Below are 11,557 nucleotides of genomic sequence, written 5' to 3'. Positions count from 1 at the left end.
AGTGTCTCAGTGTGGCCCTTGGATGAGGACACCACCCTCCTGGTCTAGAGACAAGTCCCTGTTGTGTCACCCATGTCTACAAAGGTCAAACAATAACTGAGCATTAACGCTTATGAACTTTTTGCCTTCAGCTATCTATTTATTGTTCTCATTTACTCACTGATGTTGGCGTGGTGAGAGGATAATGAACACAACTGCCATGAAAGAGCAGAGTTACATGAAGGGAAAAGGGATGGAGGTGTAAAAGAGGCCACATGGCTCGTTAACTGCTGAGACCAAAGACTTGGAGAAAGTCTTTTAACTTGTGAGTGCTTCCAGTTAGCCAACCACATGCAGTGGTCCAGTGAACACCATGTCAGCTGATGTTGTTTAAATGCATTAAGTATTACATGTTCTACATGATATACATAACTTACTATCAACATTTGGCTTGGAAGAAACATTGTAGTTACACAAAATTTTTTAAAGTACACATGAACTTAGAATACATCACTGACAACTTGTTGCAGTGACTGGTTGGAGCCACAAAGTCATGACCGTCTTGAAATTTTTTGCAGAAAAATCTGTCCATCCTGGGTAAAAACATCTATGAAGGCACTGGAGGAGCTTTTATCTACAGCATAAAAGCTTCTTGACAGTCTGTCCTGATGTAATTGCTGATGTAGCTGTCAAAACTGTTTGCTGGCTACATCAGCAATTACCTGCTACTGCAAAGTAAAGTGGTTATTTTTCCATGCTGTACCTTCAGCCACTTTCTTATACAGTCCTCTGTGTGTGTCTATACCACCTCCGTTTATGAAACAGTAAAATGCATTCTGTATAAAATACCATGCAATAGATACACAGAAAGTAGATGCATGTCAGGCTACGGTTTCCTCTTGGAAAGTGACAAGTCATAAAATGCCTTTTCAGAACAGCACTTTTCTGTCAAATGATTATAGGTTAGTGGCTGCAACAGCTACTGTCAGTAAACATCTTCCCCCTTTCATCCATTTTATAGGCAATGATGGTAAATAAAAAAAACACAGACAATGTTTGCAAATCCAAATTGAGATGTATTTTATACTTGCACACTTGGTTGCAACCAGACAATACAACTTATCCAGTTAAAATTATGTGTTTACTGCCACTAACACATTTTCCACTTCATGTAAACCAGTCTCGTCTGAGCTGTGCAACATCACAGCTCAGAAAACGGACACCTTTCATATGCGAAAAATATGAAACGGATGTTCACATATACAAAAGGTCAGGCTGGATCAAACAGGAGTACGACTCCAAACTGGAAGTGCAGTGTTGCTCCCTGACAAACTACCAGGTATAAAAATACTGTACATATTTGGTTTTGCTTTTTACTTTCCATTCGGCACTTTTCCATGTTTCTTACGCCCTGATTTCCAGTGGTTATTTCTGAATTTCTTCTGAAAACCTCCGCCCTGGACCTGAGAGACAGAACAGCAATGTCAGTCAAGGAAAACAACATTTCATCAGTGCCAGCTATTAACATTAATTGGATTCCATTTCAATTTTCTAAAGACCTTCTTGCGTTTCTGCAGCGCCGGCTTATCCACCTCCATTTCTTCCTCTTCATCTGTTTGGAAGTCATCTTCCTCTTCATCCCCGTCACCCTCTTTACCTTCTTCTGCCTGGTTTTTTAAAGTGAATATTGTTGCTGTGGGAACACATGACACGGTGTTTAAGCAAAGTAAAACAGCAATCCTACAAGCCTAATCTTCTGATAGACACTGTGTTTGTTAAACAGTTAATTGGACTTCCATGACACACAGTTAGATGTGACAACCATAACAGAGGTGGACAAAGGCATCTACAGTGTGTGCAGGGGATACTGACGTGGATAGAGGTCACTCATGCTGTCTTCTGAATCACTATGATCCTCGTCACTGGATGAGGGCTCCCACGAGCTGTTCCCATGTTTTGAGGGCCTCCCGTGATTGACCTCCTCTCCAGTGTCTTTGGGCTTTTTCTGTTTGAGTCTAGCTGGGACGAATTCAATCCCTTGCTTCACACACTCTTCATCTGGAGCAGGATGGAGACAGGCATGTCAGTGATCAAGCTGACAGTGTGAACTGTCCACTGTAACTGCTGTGTATTACATGGACTGTACATACAGTATATATCTGCAAACAATGACATCATAAAAGTTAAGTTACATCATCAGGGAATATTGGAGGACCAAGGTACAATGGCAACACTGATAAGAGCTGAAGCAACACTATAGATGTTGAACAGGGTTTCTACTGATTTTTCATTTCAAAATTCCAGATTTTTTCCAGAATTTCCAGACCATATTTGGCCCATTGTGACCATGCAGTCCATATTCTGAGGCAGAAAGTTGGACGATGGTCCACTGTGAAATGTCTGCCCAAAGAGGAAGTAAGCCAACCGGTACTATCTATACTCGTATCATTTTCCCTTCTTATTTTGAATAAATAATATTACATAACTGTTCACCCCATACTTTTGTCTCTTGTATAAATAAGAAGCAAAAATGAGCTGAAATAGTTATATAATTTAATTTTCACAGCATCTGTGCAGCCTTTTTTTCTCATTGTGTCCATGGAAACGACGAAGACAGCAGCCATAAAGACATGGTTTCCTTACACAGAAAGGATGTTTACTTTTCTTATAACTACATTTTGGCAGTGCAGGCTGCCTGCTCCAAACACCATGACAAACACTCTGCTTGTATGAGTGATCTGTTTTTAGAAACTCTGAATTTTACATTTAAGAAAGTTAAATAAGGGCAAAAGTCTATAAAAACAAATATTCTTCCATAATCTTTCCTTTTTTCAGATTTATCCAGACTTGAAAACTACTAAAACTAAAACTTTCCATACTGGGTAGGAACCCTTGTAGAAGTCCATCAGTGTGAAATTAAAACTTCATGTGAATATTATGACTAGATAACTGCCTGGGTGATGTGGGGATGACAGAATTATTGGTTTATGCTTTTTTTTTAAGAAATTAAATTGATGCAGGTGTTTGTGATTTAATGAATTCAACAAAAGCAAAATGTATTTCAAAAAATGTTGGGCAAGCAGATTTAGAGTGATTATGTTCAGCAGAAAAGTATTACCACTGAAACACATTTTTATCAGCTGATATGCACCAGATAGGTTTTATTTCCTTCCTGTCTGATGAGTATCACACTAAACGCCTATGTGACTTTGTTCTTGAGTTATATAACATCCCCTCTGTTCAAAAGGCATGCTAAACCCCCTAGTTTAACATCCAGTGTGTAGGATTTGGGTGGATATACTGGCAGAAATGGAATATGATATAATAAGTGTGTTTTCTTTGGTGTATAATCACCTGAAAATAATAATTGTTGTATTTTTTGTTACCTTACAATGAGCTGCACATATCTACAGGAGCAGGTCTTCTTTCACAGGGATCGCCATATTTCTACAGTTGCCCAGAGCAGACAAACCAAACACTGGCTTTAAATAGAGCCATCTGCATTTTCACACTTGCCACTGTAGTTAGCAACCACTCTGTGATGAGCAGTGTCAGAAAAGCACTGCTTTTTAACATGAAACTGCTCTACTCAGTGTTTTTACTGCTTTAAATCACTAGGTATGTTTGTGTTGTAGAGGAAGAGACCTCTGCGGATAATTCAGCTCCTGATTAAGTTATCAGAAAGAAAAGTGGAGCACACATTAGCAGGTGCTAGGCTAACGACCCATCAGCGTTGGTGAAACACTGATCTGAAACATGAAGCTTCTATTTTTCAGTGTTTTTAATCAGTTTTAATCACCTGTATCACGAAGCAGGATTTTGTCTTAGCGAGGTAACTTCAGGGTTAACCCCTGGGTTTTCGGTCTCACGAAGCCGGTTCAGTTCTTATCGGGGTAGATCACCATGGTAACTTACTCTGAAGGGCTATCCTGCTCCAGAGCAGGGTAAGATCAGGGTTGAATCTGATCCTATAAAAAGCACCACCCACTGGCCAATCAGCTGTTTCGAAAAAATTGACTCCGCTGGCAGAAATGCAGCCCAGTCATGATGGGAAGTTTAATTAATTTGATTGATTTTGATTTGAAAGTTTATTTTGAACATTAAAAAAGAAAAGAAAGCAACAACAACAGACAATGAAAAGATTGTTCAAAAAGGAGTGGAACTTCCAACTTTCATCCCACCCCTTCATAAGAAAGAAAATGATTATTTGTGGACACTTAATAGCACCATTAATTAGTGCCAACATTTTTTGTTGTTGGAGGAAATGATCCCTGTTAAAGATAATGGGCCTAATTGACAGCTTTGCTGCTGGAAATGTGGAAAGTAGCCTATCATGTCTACACTTCATGGTGTTTGAGGGATTTTCCTTTTTGTTTTTTAAAGAGGGAGACTAGGTATATTTTTGCGCAGCTGTTAATTTCTAACACAGCTCAATATCAGGATGATTTTATTCAGACTATCAGTTTGGTGTTGATATGATTTAATTGTGGCGTCAGCTTTAAGCTTTATTGTAGCATATATAACGTTATGACAAAGAAGACCAATTTATCAGACGCAATGATGTTAGACGATAATTGTAATACATGCAATTCATCTGCGCAGCACTGATTTCATGGGATTCAAGGGTGTGATCAGTGTCAGATGTACAGGTACTGTAGCTACTTGAACCAGTGATGAGTAATTTAACCTACACATAATTTTATTTGCTACCTTGTTTTGTCTTGACTTTTCCCTCTCTCCTCCTCTATTTCTTCTTTCCTCACTCGTTTTTTTTTTCTTCTCTATTATGTGATTTCATTGATGTTTTGACAGGGGAATTTCTTTGATAAGCTTTTAGTGGCTTCTAACCTCTCCGGCACTTTTCTTTTTTTTTAATCTTGTAAATTTTATACTATCTGTTTTTAACATTATGTACAAATAAACTAATCTAAACTAAAACTAGACATTATTCATCCTGTTATGCGTTGCCACGCATGTTTCCTCCTCCTGCAGCTGCCACTGTGTTGGCCTTTACTGTAATGTTGCTTTTCTCCTCCTCATATTTTAGTAGAATTAATCTCTGATCCTCACGAGAAATACTTTTTTTTCCTCACATACGACGCTCTGTGAGGACGCTCAGTTGAGGACGCTCAGTGACGCTCAGTAATGCTGCGCTTCTCTCATGATTGTGATTGGTCCGCTGCGTGTGCGTTCACGGTTCTTGATAAAGCAACCCTGAGTTGAGTTACCGAGTTGATATCCAGCGTCGTGATACCGATTATCCTGATTGCCACTGTTAGGGTTAGTCAACCCAGGATAGGTCTGGGTAACCCAGGAAAGGTTGATCTCGCTTCGTGATACAGGCCCCAGGTCTGTTTGTTTTGGAGAGGAAGACACCTCTGTGGATAACTCAACTCCTGATAAAACCCCTCTGAACAGTGAACACTGAAGGAAATCCAACCAGCAGAAGTAGAGCTTGAGATCTGCGCCCAAACCCAACAGGACCCGTCAGGACCTGAAGAATTTCAGGTCAGGTTGGGCCTTATTTCGCACATATTTCACAGGCTCAAGTTGGGTTTGGGCTTTATTAGGGACACACATGCAAGAGCCCCATAGCCCTGCCCCTCCCGTCAGATAGAGAGAGACAGAAAAAAAAAAAACCCAGGATGCTGAGGAGGTGAAAAGACGACTGGATTCAGGTGATTACAGTTTACCGAACCTGGCTTGTGACACTCTATTTTAATATGACAGCAAAAAGACAGGAACTTCAACTCTGCAAAGGCGTGCTGAGTGATGCTGACCGATACAGATTCAGAGCCAGGGTCAAAGGCTACTAATCGATTCTGTTTATCTATTTTTATAGATGTTTTCTTTTAATTTTGTTATCCTGGGCTATTTGTTTTGATATATGTTATTAAGTTCATATTCCAAGTCTTTAGTCAAGCTTATTTATTTTAGTAACACTGTCAACACTGGTTCCCCCTGGACGTTTTACATATTGCTCTAAATTGTGCTTATGTTAAAACCCTAAGGCCTTGGCGTAATTTTCTAGTGTATAAGAATGTGAGAGTGTGTTCTGTCCTCAGACATGTTGCATATGTTCACTTCTTCCACTATGGAGCCATTTTCATGAATAAAGAACATTAAAATTGTAGAATGACTCCGGTTCTTGTTCTTGCATAGAAGCTTGTTAAGAAAAATGTCAGGCTTTAATCGGACCCGGGCTGAAATATGCCACACTGAAGGTTGGGTTCGGACAGAATTTTGTTGGGCTTTGGGGTTGCAATTTGCAGTCCTTACCACTTGATGCCACTAAATCCCCCTAAATCTTAGACACCAGACCTTTAATAACCTGTGAAGAAAGCTATGATGCATGCATATATGTAGAGAGGTATAACACTCACATTTGGAGAGGGCTTTCTTGAAGCGTTTCCCATTAACATGTCTCAAGACATGATGAGGCTGCCGGTTGAGGTGTCTGAGGGTCAGCTTACAGAAGAGCTGATTGCTGGGAAACAGACAGGAGGCATCAGACACAGCACATTAGACAGGTGCACATTAGCTTCACTCATTCAGTCTATTTCTGAGCAACAAATTATGGTATTTCCATCACAGTTAATGCAACTGCTGCAAATCAAATAAGGAAGGAGTTTCTCTTACGCTTGTTTTGTGCTTGGTACAATGTGTGGCTCATACTGGCTGTAGTTGAAGTCTGCTGCGGCACTCAGCTTCTCATACTTCTTCCCTTTAGTGAACTTCTCTATCTCCGTCAGGTTGCATGGAAACTCATGGCCATTCAGAGTGCATTTGATCTGCAAACAACACATGTTGTACAGTTAGTAGTGTTACTCGTGTGGTTTAGCTTGGTGCAGCTATAACCTTGTTAATCATTTGCAGGTTGTTCAGCCAACACATGCAGCCAGCCACCACAACACTTCACAGCCCTCATGATATACATTAGCATCGCAGCTAGCATCACATTGCATAGTGTGTTTCGTGAAATTTGGTGCAGTTAGCTCGCTAACCTTTTTGGCATCTGTAAGCTGAAGAAACGGGTGGTTCAGAAGAAAGGCTTTAAGATCCGCAGGCAATTCATCCATAGCTTAAAAACACTCCAAAACAGATATTCCCGTGTGTTGATCAGGACTCCCCCCTAACAGGAAGTGACTACACGTGGGTTGACTGCTCCGACTCTGATGCATGATATGTTGGCGCCACCCATTGATCAAAGTGAGGAAGGTCAGCTTAGATGAAAGGATTTAGCTTTCATAGTGGTATTATCAAACGCGACCCTTTGATAAAAATCAAATTGAGCAAACAGAGTAAGGCTGAGGTTGTCAGAAATGCTAGCAAGAAAACCGATTAGCTTAAATTAGCTAAAGTAGCTAACTAGCGTTGTAACTGTTATATTTCTCTAAAATAAATCGGCTACCATGACACAGACCCGTCAGTGTATTTTATATCTGTAGCTAGTGTGCCATTAAACAGAATAAAAGTGAGTTAAAGTGACTACAGACGGCAAAATGAAACCATAATTGACTTAAGTCAGGTGACAGCAGTGAGGCCAGTCAGCTGACTGATGGCGTCTGACAGCTCAGAATCAGAGAGCACGAAAAAAAAGATAGCCCACTCTGTTCGTATTTTCAGAAACCAAAAATTGAGCATAGCATTAGGTCGGGCAGGACACGATGTAGTAGCTGATAGATCACATGATGACTTTCTATGCAACCAAACTGCTCTGGCCTGCCTACTGTTGCTGCTTCCTCTGCAAGCTTGTCATTGATGCTGCTCTGTTCTGTTCCCAGGGGGTCTTTGCTGCTGCTCTCTCTGCCTTAAGGCCAAAACACACCGTACGACGCGCATCAAAACAGCCGCCCCCATTATTTTCTATTTACAAACCCACACCGATGGCGGCTCGACGTGCGTCGACGTGCCGCGCCGCGGCACATTACGCCATTGTCTTATTTTTCCAACGTCGCCGCCCTTGAAAAAGCGTTATTTTGTACTTCCCAGCTTCCCAGAGAGGCCCCAGAACAGAGCCATACCGCCAAATATAATACTGCAAATGGAAATAAAGTTTTCTTTGACTAAGGTGTTCCTGACTGAAATGTAGTCAAGTATGGTGTGGCGAGATGAGAGAAGCATTAAATGTCATAGTCAGACCTTGCACTAATGTGAGTAACGTGATAACATTTACAGATTTCCTACGGTGTAGGACTGGAATATTTTCTGTTCCACCTTGCATGGAAAATTTGAATAATATAATAAAAAATAAAATGGATACATCTCTACCTAGGTCATTGCTCTTTAAGTGTGTCTTACCTTGCTCTTTAGTGCTCCTTATGTGTTTACCTGATTGTTTCTTCATTTTGTTTTTGTGGCCTTTTTGTTTTAAAAATATTTTTTGTATAAGGGCACCTTTATTGCTTTTTGTATTTGATTGTATTTTGGCATCATTTCCACCATTGCTGCTTTTGTCTTTTGTATTTAGCCCTGATTTGTTCTATGTAATTTTTTTTGTGTTACATAAAAAAAGAAATATTAAATATATTTCGTTCAACTACCCATCAGGTTATCTGTACAGAGTGAGTCATCGCTCTAATAAACGATCTTCGATGAGGACACAAACACCCCGCCCATATTTTCCCATAATTCATCGCTTCAGTAAACAAATATCTGACGTCCCGTCAAAGACGACAGATGTCAAGCTAACTTAAACCAGCCTTGCCGATATTTGAGGATTCATTTTACTGCAAATAAAGTGAAAATAGACATTTGACAGAAAACTCGTTGTTTATTTAGCTGGGTTTCATTTGTTGTTCGTTACTTTGCTAATGCTAATTAGCTGGCAACCTAGCTAGCTCAACTGCAACAAAAGTAAGCCTAGCTAGTTTACGTATTTCTCTTTGTAATAAAATCATTGACGTGAATATTTAAATAATGTCTGGACCAAACGGGGATCCCAACATCTCAGCTGAGGAGGGCATTATCAACGACGAAGATGAATTCGAGGAGGAAGGTAATGCGCTAATGTGTTCATTCATTGTAAGCGATGCTAAGGTTATTGCAGTGAATGGGAAATTCCGCAGAAACATCAGTCAGGTGACAGTGACTTTATATTAGCTTAGCTGGGTCAAACGTATGTATTTTAATACTCAGTAATATCAGGACATGTACTGTCATGGCCTCAGATTGACAGCAGTTATATGAAAGATTTATCTGCAGCTAAACATCATTACTGTCTGTCATTTTTAGCTCAAAATCCTTGTTCAAGTCATCAAATTACGTTGATCTGTTCACTACTACAGAAGTGTTTGGAAATGCTCTGATATATTAGACAGTATTATTCATTATTTCTTGTTAATTTCCTGAGATTTCCCATGTTTTACACGGCTGTCAGATTAATGTTGTCTAAGTTTTCTAAACTATTCTTTTTTAATACACATATACAGTAATTTTCCACCACTCAGGTTTAATCAGCTCTTATTTTTAGATAAATGTCTTTCTGGGATGGGCTGATATGGGATGGGAAATGCTGAGTATTTGTCCAACATACTGTACATGTGTAGCTCTGATTTAAGGTGCCCTCCACTCCTGTCACAGACACAATAAATTTTAGTTACTCTTGGTTCTAGGAAACCCACAAAAGGGGGTAATTTTGGTAGCATTAATCCTGTCCAGACAAACGGGGTGTTTGGGATATAAAGATGGAAAGTAGTCACCATTTTACAAGCTAAACTGTAGCTTTCATGTTAATTAAAGACTAGAAACCTTTTTTTTCCTCTGCAGTTGTTCTTTGCTTTCACAAGCTGGGTGGAGGACACGCACATCCAAAAAACCTTTACATGTGCTGGATCCAAAAGAGATCCACACACAGTATTTAAAGCTCCTACTAGTTTTAATTGTACAATGTTTTGATCCAACAGAGATCTTCCTCAGGCATTTTGAAATCCTTTATAAAATTTTTGAGTTTTAAAACATTTTAACAAAACAAATCTGCTCTTTTTACAATCTGGTCTTACAAAAAAAACTATATAAAATCAATCAGTCTTTGTCTTCTTTGTGCAGCACTTTGATTGGCTGGTAAACGCTTCAGGAAACAAATAAAGACAATTAAAATAAGACAACTAAAATCCTTTTCAAAATGCCTGACAAAGACCTCTGTTACATCGAAACGTTGCACAATGAGTGTGGGTCTCCTGTCTGGTTCTTGCAGTAGTTCTTTGCTTCTGCTGATAGAGAAGCGTCATCTCTCTGCTGTGTCTCCACAGAGTATGAAGCCATCAACTCCATGCTGGATCAGATCAACACCTATCTTGATGACCTGGAGGAACGTAATGATTCACTCAATGGCAAACTGCACGAACTAATGGAGTCGAACAGGCAAGCCCGGATGGAGTTCAGGGCCCAGCTGCTCGGCTCCCAAAATGAGGAGGGGCAATGTCCTGCAGACGGGGACAACTCCTCAACCAGCAAAGAAGACCAGAGCAAGGATGGTGGGGATTGAGCTCAGCAAAATACAGAGATGGAAATATTTATGAAAGCTGACTCGACCTCTAACCTGTTTGTTGGACTGATGACCCTCGACCTGCATAGTCCATGTCTATCCAATGCTGTGAATTTACCTCCACCATCAAGGAGATGTGTGTAAAACAGTGATATTTTGCTCCTCTTCCATCACTGAACTACATCTAGGTTTTCTCCTTTTGTTGAACTGTAGTGTGCCGATGTTTGGAATTTATAGACCTTGAGCAGCCTCTTATAGAAGTTACCTGGGGCGTTACGGTGAGATTTAAGTCTCGAGTTGATGTTTAAAAAGCTGTATCCCTTTGTTTTGTTAAAGTCCAAGTGGGACATCATGAGAACATACTCTAAAAATCAGGATCACACGAAAAGCTGATGACAAAAATAATTTAACAACTACAGTAACCAGTCTAAAATTGAACTTCTGTGTTGTGTGTTGATCCATTCGGTGTTGACAGTCAGCTTTGCAACAGCTGTGCAGTCTGTGTTCTTCTTTGTTTCACACAGAAAATAAGTATGCAACATTCCATATGTCTACCACTGTATTACAATTTTTTAATTTGCAGCATGACTATGAATATGTCAATCTGCTGTCCTCTTAATTGTCATTAATGTGTTTAGGTTAAGATAGCAGTCTTACGAGTGTTTGTATATTAAGTGCTGTCCTAAATTAAAAGTCAAAATGAAGTCGACAAAGTGTGGGAATTGTCAGACATTTTAATATAAATTAAAATGACCCCCGCCCACCCCAAACAGAAAACAAAATCCAAAAATACATGAAACTTCCAGCAGTTAGAAAACATCACCGGTTTGTTCATCTCAATTGAGTCAGTAGCTGAATAAAAATACGATAAGAAACATACAGCTTTGTTTGAGATTTATCCTTTCATGTCCTTCTCCTCTCTCCTGCTCCTTCCTGTTCTCACAGTCTCATATCTGGTTCCTTCTGACAGAACGTGATGCGGCACTGATCATGCGACAGTCGCCACCATGACTACGAGAGTTGCTACATGTGTCAGCCAACCACTTTCGGTGGTTTAAAATATCCTTCTCTACAATGGAGGATGAAATGTTT

At 39.8% G+C, this 11,557-nt stretch overlaps 2 protein-coding genes across 2 annotated transcripts; one reads left to right on the top strand and one right to left on the bottom strand.

Moving 5' to 3' along the window:
- Positions 1–1,034: 1,034 nt before the first annotated feature.
- Positions 1,035–7,150, bottom strand: surf2 (surfeit 2). Its single transcript, XM_033646448.2, has 6 exons — positions 6,984–7,150; positions 6,619–6,770; positions 6,363–6,466; positions 1,852–2,037; positions 1,539–1,672; positions 1,035–1,442 (listed from the first exon to the last, which is right to left on the bottom strand). The coding sequence occupies exons 1-6, from the start codon at positions 7,056–7,058 to the stop codon at positions 1,353–1,355; spliced, it is 741 nt and encodes a 246-aa protein (XP_033502339.1). The 5' UTR covers positions 7,059–7,150; the 3' UTR covers positions 1,035–1,352.
- Positions 7,151–8,608: 1,458 nt separating this feature from the next.
- On the top strand, positions 8,609–11,344 carry bbln (bublin coiled coil protein). Its single transcript, XM_033646651.2, has 2 exons — positions 8,609–8,977; positions 10,230–11,344. The coding sequence occupies exons 1-2, from the start codon at positions 8,899–8,901 to the stop codon at positions 10,463–10,465; spliced, it is 315 nt and encodes a 104-aa protein (XP_033502542.2). The 5' UTR covers positions 8,609–8,898; the 3' UTR covers positions 10,466–11,344.
- The last annotated feature ends 213 nt before the right edge of the window (positions 11,345–11,557 follow it).

The sequence above is a fragment of the Epinephelus lanceolatus genome, chromosome 19 (assembly GCF_041903045.1).
Source record: "Epinephelus lanceolatus isolate andai-2023 chromosome 19, ASM4190304v1, whole genome shotgun sequence".
Taxonomy (NCBI): Eukaryota; Metazoa; Chordata; class Actinopteri; order Perciformes; family Serranidae; genus Epinephelus; species Epinephelus lanceolatus.
Note: the sequence above shows the minus strand (reverse complement) of the source record. Positions and strands in the feature narration are given on the sequence as shown.